At 45.1% G+C, this 24566-nt stretch overlaps 1 protein-coding gene across 1 annotated transcript in view; it reads right to left on the bottom strand.

Moving 5' to 3' along the window:
• Window positions 1-1421: 1421 nt before the first annotated feature.
• kif1ab (kinesin family member 1Ab) overlaps window positions 1422-24566 on the bottom strand; it is a 63053-nt gene continuing 39908 nt past the window's right edge. Inside the window, 13 exon segments of the mRNA XM_034183602.1 lie at window positions 1422-2035; window positions 3844-3962; window positions 4051-4243; window positions 4339-4429; window positions 4432-4457; window positions 5995-6104; window positions 11157-11228; window positions 11335-11523; window positions 22130-22275; window positions 22367-22428; window positions 22517-22650; window positions 22756-22870; window positions 22972-22995. Of these exon segments, the coding sequence (XP_034039493.1) occupies window positions 4183-4243; window positions 4339-4429; window positions 4432-4457; window positions 5995-6104; window positions 11157-11228; window positions 11335-11523; window positions 22130-22275; window positions 22367-22428; window positions 22517-22650; window positions 22756-22870; window positions 22972-22995 (1030 nt within the window). The 3' untranslated portion in view covers window positions 1422-2035; window positions 3844-3962; window positions 4051-4182.

The raw sequence follows: 24566 nt of genomic DNA, 5'->3' as shown, positions 1-24566 counted from the left end.
AATGTCCATTAACAATGGAATGTCCGAATAAACTCATGCTGACTTCTTCTGAAAGTTCTCTGTTCTCTGATGACTTACTGGGTCAACAGAGCCTGAAATGTGGAAGTTTTCAACTTGAAACGGCGAGACGCTGCCGCCTCGAAGCGCAGATCGCCATCAGGCGCCGTGGGCCGTCCTTAAAGCGACACTATCAGACCAAAATCTCTCATCAGCCGTTAAAATTTTTACCGAAAACCAGCTGAATTTATCGAATGGTGTCCACTCAGTTGTGCCTTACAGTTTTTGAAAAAAAATTTATCAAACAAAGCAGCAGTCTCTGAGCCATTCCTAAACAATGAAAAAACGATGAGAGGGTGGGCCACTCCTCACTCAAAGACTGCCCACAGGCGAATGACATAACCGACAGGCGTGAAAAAACTCTTGCATGCCCACGAGGGTTCAAGCATGTCTGATGTAATCACACGTGATTCAAATCCATGTGGGTTTTTGAAAAAAATAATAAGGTCCGTTACTTTTATCACAGACCTCGTATAATAATGACTTTTTCTGACTTAAATTTTTTTCTCTATCAGTTATTGGCACAATACTACATTATATCCATTTTATCCAACTGAAATGCTGCTTTTCCTGAATATCCTGTTTATATCGACAACTGATAAGCATGTAATTAAAAAAAATACATTCAGTCAGTACCGCAGTAAAAAAAAAAAAGGGGGGGGGGGGGAATACAACTTAAATAATACAAATTCAGACTCCAGACCACATTTGAAGCTCGGTTTTCATCTTCATTTTCATGATGATTTCTAATGTTTTATGTGTTGCACACATTTTATTTTATTTTTTTATTTTGATTATACAACACAACTGGCAGACGTGAACGCACAGACTGCATTAATGTGCCTAACGTCCAATCAGCACCACGGACAGCTCCTCTTATGCAGATCTAGATCATGTGTTTTCTCTTTGGGAAAAAACCATTGTAGAAACATCTTAACTATGAAGATTGAACCTCGGAGAACCCTGGCCCTGGTTATTAGTGGTTCTAAAAGTACAGCTACAATAGCAACAGGAGCAGTCATCCTTTATGCTAATATTTGTACAAATAAATAAATAAATATATTTAAAAAAATCACAAGGCAAAAACTTGATTTCCTTCGTCCACATCTGGCAATACACTGATTTGTTATTGAATCAGTTAAATGCATTTGGGAGAGAACCAACACAATAACAGCTTCCCCTTGCGTCTTATGCAATCGTTCATGCTACCTCAGTGTGCAAATGCCGTGCATGCTCTCCGAAATCTCTGCAGTGAAACTACAAATGTACATATGGTGGAAAGCACCGCGCTCGTCTTGACTGAGGTAAAGTGTGGTGTTTCATAAGCGAGGCCATGCTGTTGTCTCTGCACCTAGCGCACTTTCGACAATCAAACACCCGGATTACTGGCTGGAAACAAGATGATTTAATATTGTTTTTCGCCTCTCCTGATGGCATTTATTAGAAATACATGAATGGTTGGGGTATGATTGGGTCTTATTCACAGTGAAAGGATGACGGTAGGACAGCACATGAAGTAAACATTTGTTTACCTCTATGTTTTTACAGCCTCACACAGGACAGTTGAACATGTAGTATATGAAAATCAAAGACCAATCCAAAGTTGTCCCAGCACTGCTAAGGTAATTACTGGATTGGAGCTGTTAGTTTATGTGTTCTTCTAGAGCTGAGGATGTAAGTGAACCATGCAGGGTTTCAGATGGCTACTGACAGCGAATGCTAAAACAGGATGTGTGGTTTGGGTTTATTGTTAGGGTGTTTGGGAAGAGGCTGCCGTGTTTTTTTTTTGGGGGGGGGGGGGGGGGGGTAGGTTTCTTTGAATAGTTTATGCAGCTGTTTATGTGGTATTGTTGATGAGAGCAGGGCGAGTCTTTAGATTGTGTTTGTTTTGCTGTTTTCCACCAGCCTGGTTCACCTCTCACAATCCTCTGAGCAGGCTGGACTGACTGGACCGACTTTCCTCCGAGAAAGCTTTGACCTGAAAACAGAACAGAAACACTGCAATTTAAAATGACTCAGACCAGAATCTATCTTGTAGAGCTTCGATTGACTGGTGGATCTGCAAAAGTCCATAAATAATTCCGTAAAACCTACAGCATATTCAGCTCTGAAAGTTTGGCATCTATTAGATACGGGGGAGACCAGCAAAACCTCCTATTTTGAACCATTTAACATAAACAGTGATCTGAATCTGAATCAGACAAACTTTATTCAGAACATAAGATAAATACAGACAGACCACGTGGGACTTGTGAAGCTTTGCGCTAAATGCTCCATTGATGGAGATTGAGTCAGCATCAGACAGTAAAGATCGAACCTCTGAGATGTCAGACCACCCTGATATAGAATTGTTTATGGAATATTTTGGTGCTATAACTATCCTACCACATTGTAATACATATTGTACTCAATGAAACTTTACTTTTAAAGAAGTATTGTTTTCATTTTTGATGCACAGAAATAAAACGCAAATAAATAAAGGTAACATGCATTTTATATGATGTAACAGACAAGGCAATCTGTGTGTGTGTGTTTTTGCCTACTTTTTGGTGAAATAAATATCAAATTCCATACCTTACTACATTAGATGATGGACAATTATATTAGGGAGTGTACTAAATATGAAGAACACTAAAACAATAATTTACATGGATGTATTCCAATATAAAGTCAATGAGGTCATTTATGACTCAGTCATATTAGTCACTAAAATAGCTCGGTTGCTTGAGGGTTAAAGGTTGATAAAACAAATGTTAAATTTTTCACTTGAGTTGGCGTAGCTGTTTTTTTGGCTTTTCAAAGGACAGCAAGAAAGAAAAGGTCAGAGAACCACCGGTATAAAGCATAACTCATCAGGCATAGAAGACAAGACACTGAAAGTCTATTTAAGGTAAAGAACTTGTTTTAAAAAGTCCAACCCAAATCTTGGTCCAGACCTGGTTGGCTTTGGAGAATGAATGGGGTGCAGCGACACCATTTTGGTTTGGCACATTTTATGCCTGACACCCTCTAGATCTACGAGATCTCATACTGCATGTGTTTGATGGAAGAAAGTAGAGTAAAGATACACAGATATGGAGAAGAAGCATCACCCCAGGAAAGGAACTGGGCGTTGGGGGCTTGAAATTTGGACCTTCTTGCTGTGAGGCAAAAGTGTCAATTTGTTAAACTAATAACGAAATAAATAAATGTTATTTAGCAAGTAGCTCAATGGGATAGGAGTCGGGTAACCAATATGTAGACCTGGGTTTGATTTCCCAGTCACACTCCCTATCTGTGTCCTCGGCCAAGACAGTTCATCTGCATTGTCACAGTCCACCCATCTACAGTATAAATGGGTATTAGCCTTGTCTGGGGAAATAACCTGCGATGGACTGGAGTCCCGTGCAGGGAGAGTTGTAAACAACTCATCCATGTCACCTACAGGAATCCCATGATAAGCACAAAACTGGCACCAGTGGACCTCATCAACTACATACGACTTAAGATTATCTCAGCGGTAAACAGTACTTAAAAAAAGTCCAATCTAAATCCAAATCTGGAGTGGGATTACCTGGAAGAAGGCCAGACCATGGTAACACCCTACACAGGATGCATTTATTTGCATATACCACATACAAAACTTCAAGTCATCACATTAATAGTTTTTGGGTTTTACGTAAGCGGACATGTGCTCCTCTCAAACCCCTCTTCCCTGCCTCCAGATTGGCTTCACAGTAATGATGAGGAGTTTTTTGTGATTTTCTTTTTTTTTTTTTTTTATTACAAACTGTCTCCACCCCTCACCTGATGGTGCCAGCTAAGAGTGGGTTAAAGGCATACAGCCAGTCGTGCATCTCCTTGTCGTTGGCAGCCTGAAGCAGGATCCCATGATGCTCGGTGCACACAGCAAATGTGTTGGGCGTCTGGAAGGATAAAATATTTTGATCTTACTTACTGCTTCAGCGGAGCTGTTAATACATTTATCTTATGAAAAGACTTTATCGGCCGTACCCGCAGTAAGGTCTGTTTGTCTTCACTGTATTCCACCTTAGCAGACGACAAGTTGATGACGGCTCTCTCCACGCTGTCCCTCTCGCTGCGGTACAAGTACACGTAGGGTCGGCGCACCACCCACGTAGCGCTTCACCCAGCCGCTGGTGTGGGGCTCCAGGAAGTGCAGGTAGCCCTTCTTAGACCAATGGGGCTGCAAACCACACACACAAAACACAGATATGAATGACTTTTCACATGTCATCACTTTTACCACACAAACAAATGATAATATTTGAAAGCTCTGACCTGACGCGAATCTCCTGGATGTCAGGAACAAAGGTGCATCCTCTGAGAGCTTTCTTTCTGTCCATGGGGCTGTATGGGTCCAGATCCGGGTGGATGCTCCAGAACTGGGATCAGTGTGTCTACACAACACAACACAAACAACCTCTGATGGGATAGCAACTAGCAAAACCTAACTACGTTGTACATCTAAATCAGTTTATGTCTCACTGGATGGCCTATTGTGCCCAAACATTGATTGGATTGATTAGTCCAGATGGCAGGTTCCCTTGAATGGAAGACTGATTTTTCACACTGCCCCAGTTGCTACATCTTTAACATTTGCAAGGTGATACAGCTTCCCTTTGCTTTGTACAGTAGATTATATTCCCCTAGGTCCCAAAACAGTTATTTACAACATCTGTCTTTCAGCAACATTACTTGACAACTAACTGTATCCGCATATTGAAAACCGCTCGAGGATCCACACACACACACACACACACACACACACACACACACACCACACACACACACACACACACACACACACACACACACACCACACACACACACACACACACACACACACACACACACACATATATATATGAGTATTTGGTGCTCTTTGTGTTACTCTTTAGTCCTCATCACCCTTCTCTGTTCTGATAAATGTAGCTTCCCTGCTATTTCCTCCACTGTTTGCAGAATAACATGTCATCTGCAAAAAGCATGAACTGTGAGGTTTGATGTCTACCTTCAAAAGCCTATACCCAGAACACACATCACATTGGCCCGAATATAAAACAACAACAATTATAAGACACCCCCTTTTTTCAAACATATTATAAGGAAACTACTTTCTGGAGACCAAATCATGTTTGTCTGTATTCAGAAACTGTTTTTATTTTAAAATAATGTCAATATAACCCCAGTGAGAGAGAAATAAATCAGGCTAGCTTGCACAAAGCAGTATTGCAGTCAACACTGAGATCTAGCCTACAATGACTGCTCACATCATCATGTCAGTCAATCATTTCTCCATAGGCATAACTTTATGCTTGTGCTAACCAGTTGTGTAATGACATAGGATCAGTGAAATACTCTGAGAAATTTTCAGATGGGCAAATACCCAAAAGGCTGTCTAAGATTCTCATGAAGGGACACGAATGGGACTACTTAGATTAGAAAAGAAGGTGTTTTTTTTTTTATCTTTCTTGTTTTGTGGCCTGGAACAAACTAGACTGAAGAGGTGCTTCATGACATGGATGAACTACCAGACCTTGCTGTGGGTCCTGTCTGAGGAAGATAAAGGTATGAGAAAAAAAAAAAACATGATGTGGTATGATTCGGCTGCTCTCTTTAAGAATATTGTATCTCTTCTGATGCAGTTTGAGCAGCAAAAAATAGAATGACATTGCTGAAACAAAATTTGAGGAAGACAGCAGGAACTGCTTTGTGCTTATCTGGCACCACCTACTGTTGCAGATGTATATAACAGGTAAAAGTGTAGTCTGTGATGACCCCATATTTTTCAGATGTATTTCCAAAGAAAAACAATGTCAAGTGAGTATGGTATTTTTCTTGTTGATTAGATACCACTAAAAAATGAGTAATTTGTGGGGGTTTTTTTGTTTAAAGTGACTGCATTAAACTGATGCTATAAGAGGATGTACCTACCTAATGTCATAGTGTCCCTCTACCAGAGAGGGGCAGGTAGAGGACGGAGTGATTGTGCTCAGTCCAGAGGATGATGAATCTCTCATTAATGATGCAGACATCTCACAGAGCTAAAACACACCCACACACACCAAAAAAAACATCATGCATAAAGCAGCAACAGCAAACAAACAGGGACAGACAAAAACAACATGCATCCAGAGAACAATCAGACAATTTGTAAAAGTTCTCTATACCATCTCTGCACCACTGAGTTACAAATTATCATTATTTCTGAGAGCCCCTTGCCGGTTAACATGTTAAAAAGGACATGCAGGAGGAATGTTTGCTAGGAAGAAGCCTCACATTCTTTAATGTGGAGGGACAATAAGGTCACGTAAGTACGGAGGTGGAACTACTTGTACATTGTTTTGGGGCAAATATAAATGTTCATATTCACTAATGACTTCACTGTGCAGCAGACCTGAGGCAAATACAATCCCAAAATAACAGCTTGTTGTTGGATTCTCAGATCTGTGTGTATAAATGATGGCTAATATTACATGATATGTCTAAAATTTATAGGATCCTAATAATTCCGTTTATTCTACTTTTTTAGCATTTTGGGCCACTCCTAATTCTTTGTTTTATGTTGGAATTTGCTACATTTCTTGATTCATTTTTCACAGATTTGATATCCTGATTGTTTTTTCCATAGCTTTTTTTGACATGCACACAAGTGTTGATGTAAGAATGACATTCTAATCCAATTACATTTTTTCCACAAATCTGATTGGTTAATCGTGTGAGATTTCAGACCATAAAATATCGCAGTAACAGTGGAAAAATATTAAAACCGTTTAATATTTAGTGTTACTCCGCTCCCTGTCCGCGTGCATTGCTACGCAGATGTCAATAATGGAGCTATCAGCTGAGAGCGAGAGGTTGCCAACCGCCAATAAACACAAAGAAGAAGAAGAAAAAAACAACAACTGGCGAAGCAACAACAACGCCAAAATGGACTAATTTATGATACCATATGAAAGTAGTGATGTGGATTCTGCTCACAGAATTTCCAGTCTGGCATGAAGACGCTGGTGTCACGGTGAAATTTGATGAGTTGACCACACCCTTTGTCTGCGGAACATTTTTACCCAACTATATTATTACAGTATGCAGATTAAGACGTAGCCTTCAATGGTAGACACGGATCCGTGCAAACGTTGGCATTGGATTAGAATGGAAATAACCCCCTTGTGTCTGATGATTTGCAGACGTTAATGCTGGATTATGGTTGTAAATAGCCGTTTTACCGGCTTTGTGTTTACCGGTAAATCTCCTTTTTAACGGAAAAACTCAATTTGCGACCCCAAAATCCAGCCTTAACGTCTGCAAATCATCAGACAAAACAGGATTATTCCCTCATTTTAATCATGAGTCTTGAATGCACTTCTGACAAGGCATCTTTGTATTATAATAATTACATTTTCCAATGTATATTTTACATGTAAACCTAAACTGACTGAGTGGGTTCATATGGTCAGTGGTTTCAAATATACATTTTCTATATCCGAATTACTCCAATTAAGGGTCGTGTGCTGGAGCCTATCCCAGCAGTCATAGGGCACGAGGCGAGATACACCCTGGACAGGATGCCACTCTGTCGCAGGGCCACATAGACAAACAACAGTCACACCTGCAGACACGCAGACCTATGCATAATTATAAATTTTCCAATCAATCAATCAATCAACTTTTTTCTTGTATAGCGCCACCTAAGCTGCATGTCTGTGGACGTAGGAGGAGGCCGGAGCACCCAGAGGGAACCCACACAAACACAGGGAAGACCACAGGTGGGAATCAATCCCATAACCTTCTTGCTGTGAGGCAACAGTGCTAACCACTAAACCATCGTGGCACCCTCTAGTTCGTCTTTTTAAAGCATATTATGACAAGCTCTTATCTGGTCTAAGGCATTTTAGAAACCCATTTTATTATATTCCCATTTTATTATAATACATATTATTTAAGGTTTGACCAAAAAGAAAAAAGAAGAAGCCAATCTTTGGAGCTTCAAAGCACTTTAAACCTTGATGGTACATAATAAATGGTTAAACCTTGATGTGAGAAAAGTCTGAAATGAGTTACATCTAATTTTACAAGATTACTTTAAATACATTTTTGCCATTGATTAGCCACTCAATATCTGTTCAAAATAAAATAATTCAGATTCAAAGCATTTCTGAATCATTTTTGGTTTTACAGCCATGTATGACACAATAAAAGGCAAATATGAATTAATTCCTTTTTGCTTGTCCTTTGTTGCTCAGGGTTGAGTCACAGTGGATGCAATATGAATCCATATTTTGATTTAGTTCAGGTTATACACCAGATGCTCTTTCTGCGCATGTGCATAATTCACATGGTGGGTAGGGGACAAAAAATAAAAATAAAATAACTAGAGCACGGCGCTCGTAGAGCACAAACCTCCACCAATCCCAGTTTCCAACTCCACAAAAGTCAAAGTCCTGTTTGAAGTGGCTTTTCATAAACTAAAATATAATACAGAATTTAGATCAAATATGTGCTAACTCCACAATACGGATCAGATGCAGATAAAACTTAGTCTGTTCATTGTCACAAATGAGAGTGATTGAGGCACTTTTGATTGAGATATAATGCAAAATATACACCAAATGGGCTTTTTAATATTAAATTCAAATGGCCACTAAATCCACAATCTGGATCAGATCTGGATCAAACTTTGTCAGGTGATAGTGAGTGCCAGTCTGCACCTCACTTTCAAATATGAGAGTGATTGAGGCACGTTTGTTTAAGATATAATGTAATATACGAGGGCTGTCCATAAAGTATAGGTCCTTTTAATTTTTTTCAAAAACTATATGGATTTCATTCATATGATTTTACGTCAGACATGCTTGAACCCTCGTGCGCATGCGTGAGTTTTTCCACGCCTGTCGGTGACGTCATTCGCCTGTGAGCACTCCTTGTGGGAGGAGTCGTCCAGCCCCTCGTCGGAATTCCTTTGTCTGAGAAGTTGCTGTGAGACTGGCGCTTTGTTTGATCAAAATTTTTTCTAAACCTGTGAGACACATCGAAGTGGACATGGTTCGTAAAATTAAGCTTGTTTTCAGTGAAAATTTTAACAGCTGATGAGAGATTTTGAGGTGACACTGTCGCTTTAAGGACTTCCCACAGTGCGAGACGTCGCGCAGCGCTCTCAGGCGGCGTCATCAGCCTGTTTCAAGCTTAAAACCTCCACATTTCAGGCTCTATTGATCCAGGACGTCGTGAGAGAACAGAGAAGTTTCAGAAGAAGTCGGTTTCAGCATTTTATCCGGATATTCCACTGTTAAAGGAGATTTTTTTTAATGAAAGACGTGCGGACGGGTCCTCGCGACGCTCCGCCACAGGAAAAACACCTCTGCTGGAAGCCTTAAGGACAAGTTGGAACATGTCCAGCTGTTAAACAATTTCTCATATACTCACTCCACTGAAAGCCATCAAAAGCCGCCTGGATTTTACAAATGGTTATCAACACGGAGGTGTTTTTCCTGTGCCGCCAGCACCGCGTCGGCTGCGTCCCGACGCGCGGATCCGTCCGCACGTCTTTCATTAAAAAAATCTCCTTTAACAGTGGAATATCCGGATAAAATGCTGAAACCGACTTCTTCTGAAACTTCTCTGTTCTCTCACGACGTCCTGGATCAATAGAGCCTGAAATGTGGAGGTTTTAAGCTTGAAACAGGCTGATGACGCCGCCTGAGAGCGCTGCGCGACGTCTCGCACTGTGGGAAGTCCTTAAAGCGACAGTATCACCTCAAAATCTCTCATCAGCCGTTAAAATTTTCACTGAAAACCAGCTTAATTTTTTCGAACCATGTCCACTTCGATGTGTCTCACAGGTTTAGAAAAAATTTTGATCAAACAAAGCGCCAGTCTCTCAGCAACTTCTCAGACAAAGGAATTCCGACGAGGGGCTGGACGACTCCTCCCACAAGGAGTGCTCACAGGCGAATGACGTCACCGACAGGCATGGAAAAAACTCACGCATGCGCACGAGGGTTCAAGCATGTCTGACATAAAAACATATGAATGAAATCCATATAGTTTTTGAAAAAAATAAAAGGACCTATACTTTATGGACAGACCTTGTATACATTAAATGGGGTTTTCAATGTTAAATTTAAATGGCCACAAAATCTGTAATCTGACTTAGTCTGTCAATAAAGGATACAATCCTACATAACACTTTCAAATATGAAAGAAATTTGATTGTTTTTGACAGAGTTATGAATTTTTAAAAATTCATTAAATGTTGAACATAGGGATTTTTTCCAATTTTTTCCCAATATTTTTCCTGACTTTAACCTTTGACCTATGACCTTGAAAATTGAATCAGTTCTTGTCTATCAGGATATGAATCTTCAGTAAAAATGTTGTAATTATATATGAATAATTGTGGGCTGCAGGCTGTTCACAAACAGACAAACAAAAAAGATAAAACATAAGTCAAAAACATAACCCTCCTCCAATTCCGTTGGTGGAGGTAAGAAAAAAAAGAAGAAATCCCCCCCCCCCCAAAAAATATTGTCATTTATCAATGTAATATTGGAATTTACTGAATGGCATTGAACACATCAGTGGTCAAACTCAGTTGACAGGAAAAGTGTGTCAGGGATGCTATTGTCCTGCAGTTTATTTCGGAGTTAACCAGATTTGGAGGTGTTTTTTTTAAATGAATTAATTAATTTATTATTTATTTATTGGCAGTATAACATCGATTTATGGATTTTGGGCGGTGCGATCGTAACAGCAGCAATGTCCACTCAACGACAGCCGCTGCCATCAGCATGAAGAAAAGGTTTGAAATCTCAAAACACGTTTTGGCACAAACATCAAAAGCTTTGTTATGCTTTGTCAGTTTAAGTCAACCAAAAAATCTGCGTTATATCAACCAGCTACTTCATCCAAACCTATAAGAATCGTGAGACTATTTAACTCAGGTCCACTGTGAAGTTTAAGGCGCACTGAAAATAGGCGGCGTGCGATAGGAGGAAATGTGGAGAGTGCGTGGAGAGGAAGTGGGCGTGGCTAGATTATTTGAAAGTACAGCAGTTAGGCTTTGTGGGCGGGGTTGGAGGGCCTAGGCTGGGGCTCACCTTGCTCTCACTGGCACTGCTGCTCACCTGGCTGTACTCCCTGTTGAAGGTGTGCATCAGCAGACGCAGACACTGAAAGCAAAGCACAAAGCTTCACTGAGACGCTGCTGTGGAAAAAAACCCTATCAGTGTAAGGCAGCTGGTTAAAGGAGGCGTGGGGAGGACGTGGAGGAGTCACCTTTGCAGCCAGCTCCCGCTGCCTCTCATTAGGGCTGTCAGAAGCGGGACTGCTGCCGGGGCTGCAGCTGAGGACGGGACTCTTGGCAAAGTCGCTGATGTCGCTGCTTTTGTAGAGCGCATCGTGTCCCGCCTGCAGAGTCGCCTCCAGTTTCTCCCGCAGCAGCAGGTAGTGTCGCGTCTTCTCCACCTAATAACATCAAACGCCACAAACACACACACACGAAAACAGCAAACACTTACTGTGCTGTTGTTTTGGATTCTAATTTTTAACTTTCCTGGTTTACGATCAGGGCGATGATAAGGGCCGCTTCACACATAGTACGAATAAGTACAAATCAAGGCGTTCTCCACATCGCACCGCTGATGTGGAGAAAAATAAAATAAAAACCAGCTGTATAATTAGTAAATATCACTAGGTTGATATAAATAATAAATAAAAGGAGACGCAATACAGAAACCCGCAGTTAAATAAAAAATAAATGCCACTCATGGGATTCGAACCTGCAAGCTCTGATTACCAGACAGACACTTCACTTCACTTCTGCGCTACAATCACTGTCTTATAAGAGGAGTGTGAAATGGCTAAAATTAACAAGCAGATAAACGTATTATTTAAATAAAGAGAAAAAAGCCCCATGATAACTGACCAAACAGCATTGGTTACGGCATATTTCTGCTGATACGTGACTGAAAGTGGCCTATGTGTCGCACTGTTGGCTTGTCATAGGACACGCTTGTCCTGTGAGACAGACGTGACATTCAGGTCGCCTGCTGCGTGTCCACATGAACTGGCGGACCATTACAGCTGGGACAGCCTGTCAATGTGCGAGCTCTCCAGCCCGTCGCAAAAATGATATATGTTTTTATGTATTTCCACGTGAGGACAGCAGGCACACACATGCACATGTCCATCAAAACAAGGTACATGTTCTCCAGCTTGGACGTCCAGGAGCACAGATCACAACAGTAGCTGCTGTGCACAGACACGCCCCCTCTGTCCGTTCAGCGCCCAGACCAATGTGTCACTGTGTTTCGTGGTCATTCATTTTTGTTATTTGTTATGTAATTATTGTATTGTCATAATTATTTATATACCTATCCCGGTGGTGGTGTTTGTGTTTGTAATGTGTGCACTGAGCTGTCATCCAGCTGTCAGTGTGCTGTGATCAGCTGACAGGCCCCTGTGCTGTGTGCGATCAGACATGGCTGTCCGGCCCCCATGTGATCAGATCTGTACATACATAAAAGCATTTTATACAAGTGTGCCCCCCCACCCCCATGTGCGAGACACATGCACCACATGTGTGTTGCTTTGTGCAACTCCACAGTCGTGGGGGTACTTAGACAAATTTCACATCCAGCTCGAAAGTGATCGCTTGCTGATTGTTTTCGTGCTAACAGTGCGAATGGCCAAACATTTTCTAAGTGCCAAGCAAATGGTGTAGATGTTCCTGTGTGTCACCTTGAATTTGGCCATCACCTGCCACAAGAGGGATTGAATGGGCTCTCACAGGGCACACTCTGTCTTTCAGCCGCTGGTGTGTGGAAATAGTTGTAGCAACAGGTGTACAAGACATTGGAGGCAGCTACGATTTTACACGTATTGCATATGATTCCTGCATCATGCGCAATTCATGCGCAATTCGACCACATTCGTACTATGTGTGAAGGGGCCCTAAAGTAAGACTTCATTAACAAGTACAATAAAATTAAAAATAAATACACTCAAATGATTACAGTTTTTGTGTAAAACAGTATTCCCACAGCACCCTCTGGTGGTCACAATCAAAAGGCACGCGTGTCACTAGTCTGTTTTGTTTGATTCCTGAGGGGTGAGTCCAGGCTGAAATGTGGCCGAAAATGCTAATTAGTCATCAAGTGAGGTCAACATTTTACCTCATCAAAGGTAAGAATATTTTATTAAAAATATAACATTTTCTATTCAAACACAGAATGACTGGATACCATCAATAAACAATGGATTACAGCAAGATTTTGTGAGGAGATGGTCTTCGAGTTCATTATAGAGTTCATTATTTTACATCTGCTGCCATAATATTTCCTTGTATCACTTTAACTTTTTGTAAATCAGGATGTTTTTCATAATCCTGTCTAAATTGGCATTCTTACGTTCATGGATATGGATCCTGAAAGCTCACCACGTCCTTACCCTTGAAAACTGAGTATGTCCATGGTGAACTGGGATATTTCATCAATATACAGTGGTCTTGTTTTCACCATGCCTGAAGGTTCAAATTCCCTTTTTTTCCAACCACTGACATACTTCAGTACCATATTTTTCAGACTATACTGCAACTTATATAGCTATTGAAATATTTCAAAGCAATTTATGTATATGTTAAAACACTGCAATAGCCACTACGGCCACAAGATGGCACCATTTACATATGTGACGCACTACTCCTGCAGACCAGTTTGAATGAGGGACTGTCTGATCCACACTACGAGTAGGTGGCAGTAATGTACCATTAAGCTTGTAGACAACTGCTACAAAACAAGAAAAATAAAAAGATTTGCATGAGGAGGACATGCTACATCTTAGCGAAAGAGCAAAATTCATAAATCATGCTCTCAAGCTGAAAGACCACACACTTGAATAAAAAGAGGTGAGCAACCTTCATACTACTCGGCACTCCACTTGTTTGGAGTTTGTGGAACAGCAACAATGAGGACAGTTAGTCTAAGGTAAGAATAACTATAAATGTTTTAAAATGTATATGAGTTTTAAAATGTTTGGTTACATTTACTAAAGTTAAACATACACACACTTAGCTCTGACCAGATGTTTTCATCTCTTCAGTGGCAACAAGAAGGAGTTCATGTTGGGAAAGTGTAGTGACACGGACCCACAACAGGGGGCGTAAATGAATGGACAATGAATGAGCCGAAAATAGAACACTTTACTGTTGTGAATGTGCGCAACGAAATACAGACGATTACAGAATTTGTATGTAGTCAATCTACAAAGGTGACGTGTGGGCAGGCTCGAGGATAGAAGACGTCCGTCCAGAGAGGAGCCGGAACGCACACGATTTCCACTGCCACCGAACCCAAAGAATACTAGAGCCGCCAAGTCCCGAGTCCCCAGGTGGTCACTGTCTCCGGCTGTCGGATCTGGTACTGCTGGCAGGAAGCAGAAACAATCAAGGGTGGGTGTGTGCACACCCAGTAACACAGTCAGAACAGTTAGATTTCTCCTTTTAAGGTGGGAAAGAACACCTCCACCTTTTATTGACAGTTCAACTCCGGTTGTTTCTGTAGTTCGGTGTGACAAGTGAACGCCCTTCACTTCGTCACCACTCCGTACTCCGACAGAACAACAACAGCGAGTAGACTCCTGAAACAATATCAAAGACTAGAGAAAATAATGTGCGCACGGCACAATCACGGCTGAGGTATTACCTTCTTGGCTTGAAGATATCTCGGCAGCAAGGTGGAGATGTCATCCGGCTTTATGGAGTGATTGATGAATGACAGCTGTTGGAGATGATGATTGACAGCTGCCGTCGGACTGTCCTGAAGAGGCGGCAGCACCCTCTCGTGCCTGAAGCCCGCACTTCAGGCAGGCGCCCTCTGGTGGAGGCCAGCAGTCCCTCCTCTTCAACGGCCCACACAACAAGACCCGCCCCCAACCAGGCTTGTCGGGGTGTCGAGAGTAGAAGTCGGCCAGGAGGGCCGGGTCCAGGATGAAGCGCCTTTTCACCCATGAGCGTTCCTCAGGTCCATACCCCTCCCAGTCCACCAAGTACTGGAACCCCCAGCCCTTCCGACGGACATCCAGGAGCCGGCAGACCGTCCAAGCCAGCTCCCCGTCGATGATCCGGGCAGGAGGCGGCGCCGGTCCGGGAGCACAGAGGGGTGAGGTGTGGTGTGGCTTGATCCTGGAAACATGAAAAACCGGGTGGACCCGCAGTGAAGCTGGTAGCTGGAGCTTCACTGCGGCCGGACTGAGGACTTTGAGGATCTTGAATGGAACGATGTACCTGTCCTTTAGTTTGGGTGAGTCCACTTGGAGGGGGATGTCCTTCGTAGAAAGCCACACCTCCTGCCCGGGCTGGTATGCAGGGGCCGGGGAGCGCCGGCGGTCTGCATGGGCCTTAGCCCTCGTCCGGGCCTTAAGCAAGGCAGAACTGGCGGCGCGCCACACCCGACGGCATCTGCGCAGATGGGCCTGGACCGAGGGCACACCACGGGAAACAATGGGGGCTGGTACCCCAGACACACCTCAAACGGGGAGAGGCCGGTGGCAGAGGACACCTGGCTGTTATGCGCATACTCGATCCAGGCCAGATGGGTAACCCAGGCCGTCGGGTGCGCGGATATTACACAACGCAGGGCTTGTTTTAGGGTTTTACATAATTATTGTATGGCCTTGCCTTACAATATAAAGCGCCTTGGGGCAACTGTTTGTTGTGATTTGGCGCTATATAAAAAAAATTGATTGATTGATTGATTGATTGATTGTTCCAGTTTCTGGCTAGCCCGCTCTGCCTGATCATTCGTCTGTGGGTGATACCTGGACGAGAGGCTCACGGTGGCCCCCAGTTCTCTGCAGAAACTCCTCCAGACTTGAGAGGAGAACTGGGGACCACGATCCGAGACAATGTCTGTTGGTATCCCATGCAGACGGATGACGTGGTGGACCAGGAGGTCTGCGGTCTCCTGGGCTGTTGGGAGCTTTGGGAGGGCCACGAAGTGGGCCGCCTTGGAGAATCGGTCCACTATCGTGAGGATGGTCGTCATGCCCTGGGACGGCGGGAGGCCCATGACAAAATCCAGGCCGATGTGGGACCAGGGGCGACGAGGCACCGGAAGCGGTTGAAGAAGTCCTTGACTCTTGGTATGGTCCGCCTTGCCCCTGGCACAGGTGGTACAGACCTGGATATATTCCCGGACGTCGGCTTCCATAGACACCCACCAGAAGCGCTGCCGGACCACTGCCATGGTCCTTCGCACCCCTGGATGACAGGAGAAATTGGAACCATGACAGAAGTCCAGGACAGCAGCCCTGGCCTCTGTTGGGACGTACAAACGGTTCTTCGGACCGGTTCCTAGGTCCGGGCTCCGTGCCAGGGCCTCCTGGATGGTCTTCTCCACGTCCCAGGTGAGGATGGCCATGATAGTGGACTCAAGTATGATGGGCTCTGGTGGAACCGACAGCCCTGTTTTGACTTCGTCTTCGTGTACCCGGGACAAGGCATCCGATCTCTGGTTCTTGGTCCCGGGGCGATAGGTGATCTGGAAGTCAAAACACCCGAAGAACAGTGACCAGGGGGCTTGCCTGGGGTTCAGCCGCTTGGCGGTCCTGATATACTCCAGGTTCCGATGGTCTGTGAAAACCGTGAATGGCTCCGAAGCTCCCTCCAACAGGTGTCTCCACTCCTCAAGAGCCTCTTTCACCGCAAGGAGTTCCCAATTGCCCACATCATAGTTCCGTTCAGCTGGGGTCAACCTGCGAGAAAAGTAGGCACAAGGGTGAAGAACCTTGTCGGACTCCCCGCTCTGGGATAACACGGCTCCTATCCCTGAGTCAGAGGCGTCCACTTCAACCACAAACTGGCGGCAAGGATTGGGCTGCACCAGAACTGGTGCAGTCGAAAACCAACGTTTCAACTCCCTAAACGCGGCTTCGCACCGATCCGACCAGGTGAAGGGGACTTTTGGGGAGGTCAGGGCTGTCAGGGGACTACTAACCTGACTGTAGCCCTTAATGAACCTCCTGTAGAAATTTGCAAAGCCGAGGAACTGTTGCAGTTTCCTACGGCTTGTGGGTTTGGGCCAATCTCTCACCGCCGCAACCTTGGCCAGATCAGGGGCGACGGAGTTGGAGGAGATGATGAACCCCAGGAAGGACAAAGAAGTGCGGTGGAACTCGCACTTCTCGCCCTTCACAAACAGCCAGTTCTCCAACAACTGCTGCAGGACCTGACGTACATGCTGGACATGAGTCTCAGGATCCGGGGAAAAGATGAGTATATCGTCCAGATATACAAAGAAGAATCGGTGCAGGAAGTCCCGCAAGACGTCATTAACCAAAGCTTGGAACGTCGCGGGAGCATTCGTGAGGCCGAACGGCATGACCAGGTACTCAAAGTGACCTAATGGGGTGTTAAATGCCGTCTTCCACTCGTCTCCTTTCCAGATCCGAACCAGGTGATACGCATTCCTAAGATCTAATTTGGTGAAAATTTGGGCTCCATGCAGGGGCGTGAACACTGAATCCAACAGGGGCAAAGGGTATCGATTGCGAACCGTTATCTCGTTCAGCCCTCTGTAGTCAATGCATGGACGGAGTCCACCGTCTTTCTTGCCCACAAAAAAGAAACCTGCACCCATCGGGGAGGTGGAGTTCCGGATCAGCCCAGCAGCTAACGAGTTCCGGATGTAGGTCTCCATTGTTTCGCGCTCAGGACGTGAGAGGTTGTACAGCCTGCTGGACAGGTACTCAACGCCCGGGATCAAATCAATGGCACAACTGTACGGACGGTGCGGGGGAAGGGTGAGTGCCAGATCATTGCTGAAGACGTCAGCAAGATCGTGGTACTCAACCGGCAACGCCATCAGATTGGGGGGGACTTTAACCTCCTCATTAGCAATTAAACCGGGGGGAACCGAGGATCCTAAACACTCCCGGTGGCAGGTTTCGCTCCACTGAGCCACAACCCCAGACGGCCAATCAATCCGGGGATTGTGTTTTACCATCTACGGGAAGCCCAAAATCACGCGGGAGGTAGAAGGAGTAACAAAAAACTCAATCTCCTCCCGATGATTCCCAGACACCACCAGAATTACTGGTTGTGTCTTGCGTGTGATTAAAGGGAGAAGGGTGCCATCTAGTGCCCGCACCTTCAATGGCGAAGGAAGTGCCACCAGAGGGAGCCCTACCTCCCTTGCCCATCTGCTGTCCAGCAGATTCCCTTCTGACCCCGTGTCCACCAGTGCTGGGGCTTGAAGGGTTAGATCCCCGCTCAGGATCGTAACTGGGAGACGTGTAGAAATACATGTATGTCCCACGTGAATGTCTTGGCCCACCCTTAACCCAGTTTCTAAGGGCGGGCGTTCGTGTTTAACCGCTTGGGGCAGCCTCTCTGCTGATGCTCACTTGAGCCGCAGATAAAGCACTCCCCGCGGGCCAGTCTCCTCTGTCTGTTAGAGGATCTTAATTTGGCCCTGCTCGTGTCCATAGCATCGTCAGCAGGGGGAGCTGTTGCCACACGGTGCGCCGAGGCTGTGGAGCGTGGGGAGGGCGGAACCTTTTCGGACCCGGAAGGGAGAGGGACGGCGCGTGCCCGGCCACGTCCTTCGTCTCGCTCCCGACGGCGTTCTTCTAATCGATTGTCTAATCGTATGACTAGATCGATAAGTCCATCCAAATCCCGCGGTTCATCCTTGGCCACCAGGTGCTCCTTCAGGACCGACGACAGTCTGTTTATGAAGGTGGCGTGGAGCGCAATCGTATTCCAGTCGGACCTCGCAGCCGCGATGCGGAAGTCGACTGCATATTCAGCTGCGCTCCAACGCCCGTCTCATAGACAGCAGCACGGTTGAAGCGGTCTCGCCTCTGTTAGGGTGATCAAAAACCGTTCTGAACTCCCTCACAAACCCAGTATAAGTGGTAAGGAGCCGTGAATTCTGCTCCCAAAGCGCCGTAGCCCAAGCGCGTGCCTCACCTCGAAGCAAATTAATCACATAAGCCACCCTACTGGAGTCTGACGCGTACATCACGGGACGCTGTGCAAAGATGAGCGAACACTGCATTAAAAAGTCAGCGCACATCTCCACACAACCTCCGTACGGCTCTGGGGGACTTATGTATGCTTCAGGGGATGGTGGGGGGGGGGGGGGTCGTTGCATGACCATTGGAACGTCTATATTCGGCACCGGGTCAGCAGGAGGAGGAGCTGCAGCAGCGCCCTGAGCGTGCGCTTCCACTTGCGCGGTGAGAGCCTCCATCCTGCGGTTGAGGATGACATTCTGCTCGGTCATCATATCCAACCGAGCAGTAAAGGCAGTGAGGATTTGCTGCAACTCACCAATCATGCCTCCTGCAGACGCCTGTGCACCCTGCTCTTCCATTGGTTGTCCAACAGATGGCTGACGCCCCTCGGGATCCATGACGCTGGCCGAGATATCCTGTTGGGAAAGTGTAGTGACACGGACCCACAACAGGGGGCGTAAATGAATGGACAATGAATGAGGCGAAAATAGAACACTTTACTGTTGTGAATGTGCACAACGAAATACAGACAATTACAGAATTTGTATGTAGTCAATCTACAAAGGTGGGCTCAAGGATAGAAGACGTCCGTCCAGAGAGGAGCCGGAACCCACACGATTTCCACCGCCACCGAACTCAGAGAATACTGGAGCCGCCAAGTCCCGAGTCCCCAAGTGGTCACCATCTCCGGCTGTCGGATCTGGTACTGCTGGCAGGAAGCAGAAACAATCAAGGGTGGGTGTGTGCACACCCAGTAACACAGTCAGAACAGTTAGATTTCTCTTTTTAAGTTGGGAAAGAACACATCCACCTTTTATTGACAGTTCAACTCCGGTTGTCTCTGTAGTTCGGTGTGACAAGTGAACGCCCTTCACTTCGTCACCACTCCGTACTCCGACAGAACAACAACAGCGAGTAGACTCCTGAAACAATATCAAAGACTAGAGAAAATAATGTGCGCACAGCACAATCACGGCTGAGGTATTACCTTCTTGGCTTGAAGATATCTCGGCAGCTAGGTGGAGATGTCAGGAGATGCTTCATGGAGTGGTTGATGAATGACAGCTGTTGGAGATGATGATTGACAGCTGCCACGTCGCACTGTCCTGAAGAGGCGGTAGCACCCTCTCGTGCCTGAAGCCCGCACTTCAGGCAGGGCGCCCTCTGGTGGAGGCCAGCAGTACCTCCTCTTCAGCGGCCCACACAACAGTTCACCCTTAAGTTTTTTAAGACCTTGTACAATAAAATTAATTTGTACATTAGCTTCTGCTTGCTAATGTAGTGTTTCGATTATAAATAAATAATGTGCTGAATGACGTAATTTTGCTTCTTTGTGCATGAAGTAGTCGCACCACGTTTAAAAAATAATAGACCGGTGGGACATAATATACAGTGTATATATATATATATATATATATATATACACTCAACAAAAATATAAACGCAACACTTTTGGTTTTGCTCCCATTTTCTATGAGATGAACTCAAAGATCTAAAACTTTTTCCACATACACAATATCACCATTTCCCCTCAAATATTGTTCACAAACCAGTCTAAATCTGTGATAGTGAGCACTTCTCCTTTGCTGAGATAATCCATCCCACCTCACAGGTGTGCCATATCAAGATGCTGATTAGACATCATGATTAGTGCACAGGTGTGCCTTAGACTGCCCACAATAAAAGGCCACTCTGAAAGGTGCAGTTTTATCACACAGCACAATGCCACAGATGTCGCAAGATTTGAGGGAGCGTGCAATTGGCATGCTGACAGCAGGAATGTCAACCAGAGCTGTTGCTCGTGTATTGAATGTTCATTTCTCTAACATAAGCCGTCTCCAAAGGCGTTTCAGAGAATTTGGCAGTACATCCAACCAGCCTCACAACCGCAGACCACGTGTAACCACACCAGCCCAGGACCTCCACATCCAGCATGTTCACCTCCAAGATCATCTAAGACCAGCCACTCGGACAGCTGCTGAAACAATCGGTTTGCATAACCAAAGAATTTCTGCACAAACTGTCAGAAACCGTCTCAGGGAAGCTCATCTGCATGCTCGTCATCCTAATCGGGGTCTCGACCTGACTCCAGTTCGTTGTCGTAACCGACTTGAGTGGGCAAATGCTCACATTCGCTGGCGTTTGGCACGTTGGAGAGGTGTTCTCTTCACAGATGATGTCAAGGAGATGTGTTGCACTGCATGAGGCAAATGGTGGTCACACCAGATACTGACTGGTATCCCCCCCAATAAAACAAAACTGCACCTTTCAGAGTGGCCTTTTATTGTGGGCAGTCTAAGGCACACCTGTGCACTAATCATGGTGTATAATCAGCATCTTGATATGGCACACCTGTGAGGTGGGATGGATTATCTCAGCAAAGGAGAAGTGCTCACTATCACAGATTTAGACTGGTTTGTGAACAATATTTGAGGGAAATGGTGATATTGAGTATGTGGAAAAAGTTTTAGATCTTTGAGTTCATCTCATACAAAATGGGAGCAAAACGAAAAGTGTTGCGTTTATATTTTTGTTGAGTATATTTTTGTTGAGTGTATATATATTTTTTTTTTTATTACCTCTTAATGACATTTTTTGGCACATGTGACTAATACCCCAGTCTGACAGAAAATACAGTTATCCCTTGCATTTCTGTGGAGCGTGTAACCTTGTTGTACATGCAGTAACATCACCAAGAGGGTTTCTGAAAGCACCAGTGTTGTACCAAAATTATACTATGGACCTGCTAAGGTGTCCACAGTTATGCTCCGATTGGTTTTGTCCATATTTCATAGTCCAAGGCTGGTGGATTACATCATACCAATGTACGCTCAATAGGCAACTGTGACCTTCGCATAGTGGTTTGTCCCAGGTATAGACCGTGACCTTCTAGGATTAATATCAGCAAAACTGAGGATGGGGCTTTATGACATCACAAAGATACAGCTCCTGATGACAGATTGTTGGGCCTTGCAGGGGGTATGTGTTTTCCAAATGCCCTCTGTATTTCCAACTGTCACCTTTTTTGACCATCTTCTTCGATGTAGAAACTCACCTCCTGCAGCAAACTGAGCTTCTCCAACTCCCACTGATGGTCCAAGATGAGGCTGTCACTGCGTGGCCTCCATCCAGCCAGGTTCTCCTCTCCACGGACGTACGCCACCGAGGTGTCCAGCACCCGCCTGCGGCGACGCTGCATGCCTAATGAAGCACACGTTAGTAGTCTGTCAGTATGACATGTCAACATACACACAACAAATCCTTATTTTTTTCTGTGTCACTTCAGCCTGACCTGGACTTCCGTGGTCTGCCAGGTGGCACAGAGTGACTTCATAGACTCCTGTGACTCGGTTACTGAGGAGGACAAAACAACAAGACTTTAGGGGACAAGTCAAATCATTTAAAAGGTACCTAAAGTATCTCTAAATCCATAAAAACATACCTCTCAGAGGGCCTGAAGCAGCCGGTGCTGAAGAGGTTCCTGATGGAGCGGGAGGCTGGCAGCTTGGTGTCTCGAGAGTAAAACACCATGCAGAAGTCTTTGGTGATCACTGTCGGCTGAGTGCAGTTCTCCATCTAAATTAAACGCGTCACGTTAATGCACAGCCTCTGTTGTACAGCCAGTGAGGAACAAACCCACACACACTGATGTCACAACAATCACTAAATGCCATCTAGTACCTCCACGTAAGCAGTGAGGGTGATGTAGATCTTCTCCCCGTAGGGCGTGACACGGTTCAGCAGGAGGGAGTTGTGCATGGAGCTGTCCCACGCTGCTTCAAATCGGTAAAAGGTTCTGAAGTGAAAGAAAAAAAAAAGCTCAACATCAGGAAAAACCTGTAAACAAAAAAAAAAAAAAAATTCTACAGCAATTTGGGGGGGGAGCTAAAATCAAACCTCTGATCGACCCCCAAGGACAGGCTGCAGTTTTTGAAGGAGAAGAAAGAAAACGTGTTAGAAGCCTTTCAATGCAGCTATAAAACAAAATCAATCTCCTCATTAATACACATAGCACATGTAGAGATGTAGAAACATCTCAAGGATGATCAGTGGAAACAGGCTACACCTGAGCTCAATTTTGAGTTTCATGTCAAAGTTAATGCACGATTACTGAGAAAATAAGCGGCTCATAGCTTTTAATGTCCACACCAAAGTATACCATTACGAGAACTGCCGTGCAGTCCCCAAAAATGTTGTTGTTGTTGGCAGTTTCCTCGCTTGCGAGGATAGTGGGAAGGCCTTTTTTTTTTTTTTAGTTTATTTTCTATAAGCCCTCTGGTGGCTGAAAAGTCCGATGCGGGATGCACAAGACCTGTTACACTTGGGGCAAATGAACACTTGAGTAGGCTGGGCTTGTGCTGCTGCCTGCTCTTTCTGTCTTTGACGCTTCTGGCGTGAGGCCTCACTTCTTTCTGCTTCAAACTTCAGGCTGGCGGATTTGATGCTGGAAAGCCAGCTGAGTCTATCTGTAGCTAGATGCTGCCATGACTGATGCTGAATGCCTGCAAGGGAGAGCTGTTTCTTCAGCTGGTCCTTATAGTGCTTTTTGGGGGCCCCTTGGTTTCGTCTCCCTTCCTTGAGCTTGCCAAAGAGAATTAATTTCGGCATGCATGTATCATCCATCCTGGCTACGTGACCTGCCCAACGAAGCTGTTGTTTGAGTATAATAGACTCTATGCTGGGCAATTTGGCTCTGGTAAGGATGTCCTCATTTGAGACGTAGTCCTGCCACTTGATCCCGAAGATGTTTCGGAGACAACGCTGATGAAAGCGTTCCAGTAATCTGATCTGCTGGCGATACAGAACCCAGGTTTCAGCTCCATACAGGAGGGTAGGGACCACAATGGCTCTGTAGACCTGCACTTTTGTGGAAAGGCACAGTGCATGATTCTGCCAGACTTTCTTACAGAGTCGACCAAAAGAACTGCTGGCCTTGGCAAGGCGACTGTCTAGGTCCTTGGCAACAGATGTGTCATTTGAGATAACACTACCGAGATACGTGAAGTGCTCTACTGCATTCAGGCTGGTACCCTCGATGTTGATTTGGGGTGGGGTATATGCTGTATGGGGGACCGGGTGATATAGCACTTCTGTCTTTCTCAGGCTGATGGTGAGGCTGAAGGCTCTGGCTGCTTCAGCAAAACAGTTGACAATGTGCTGCAAGGCTTGCTCCGTATGGGCGACGAGGGCGCAGTCATCTGCGAAGAGCAGCTCCATGATTAGCTGTTCTGTGATCTTAGTATGGGACAGAAGGCGCCGCAAGTTAAACAGACTTCCGTCGGTTCTGAAGCGGATATAGATGCTGTCTGTCAAGTCTTCTTTGGCTTCACGAAGCATCATGCTGAAGAAGATGGAGAACAGAGTGGGCACGAGGATGCAACCTTGTTTGACGCCATTTGAGATGGGGAAGCTGTCGGACAGAGTCCCGTTGTTGGCCATTGTCGTTACAGTTGCCTATGCCATGTTTCCCTAGCACGTCCTTCCATATATCA

Source organism: Thalassophryne amazonica, chromosome 12 (assembly GCF_902500255.1).
Source record: "Thalassophryne amazonica chromosome 12, fThaAma1.1, whole genome shotgun sequence".
NCBI lineage: Eukaryota > Metazoa > Chordata > Actinopteri > Batrachoidiformes > Batrachoididae > Thalassophryne > Thalassophryne amazonica.
This window is presented reverse-complemented; position numbering and strand designations above follow the sequence as displayed.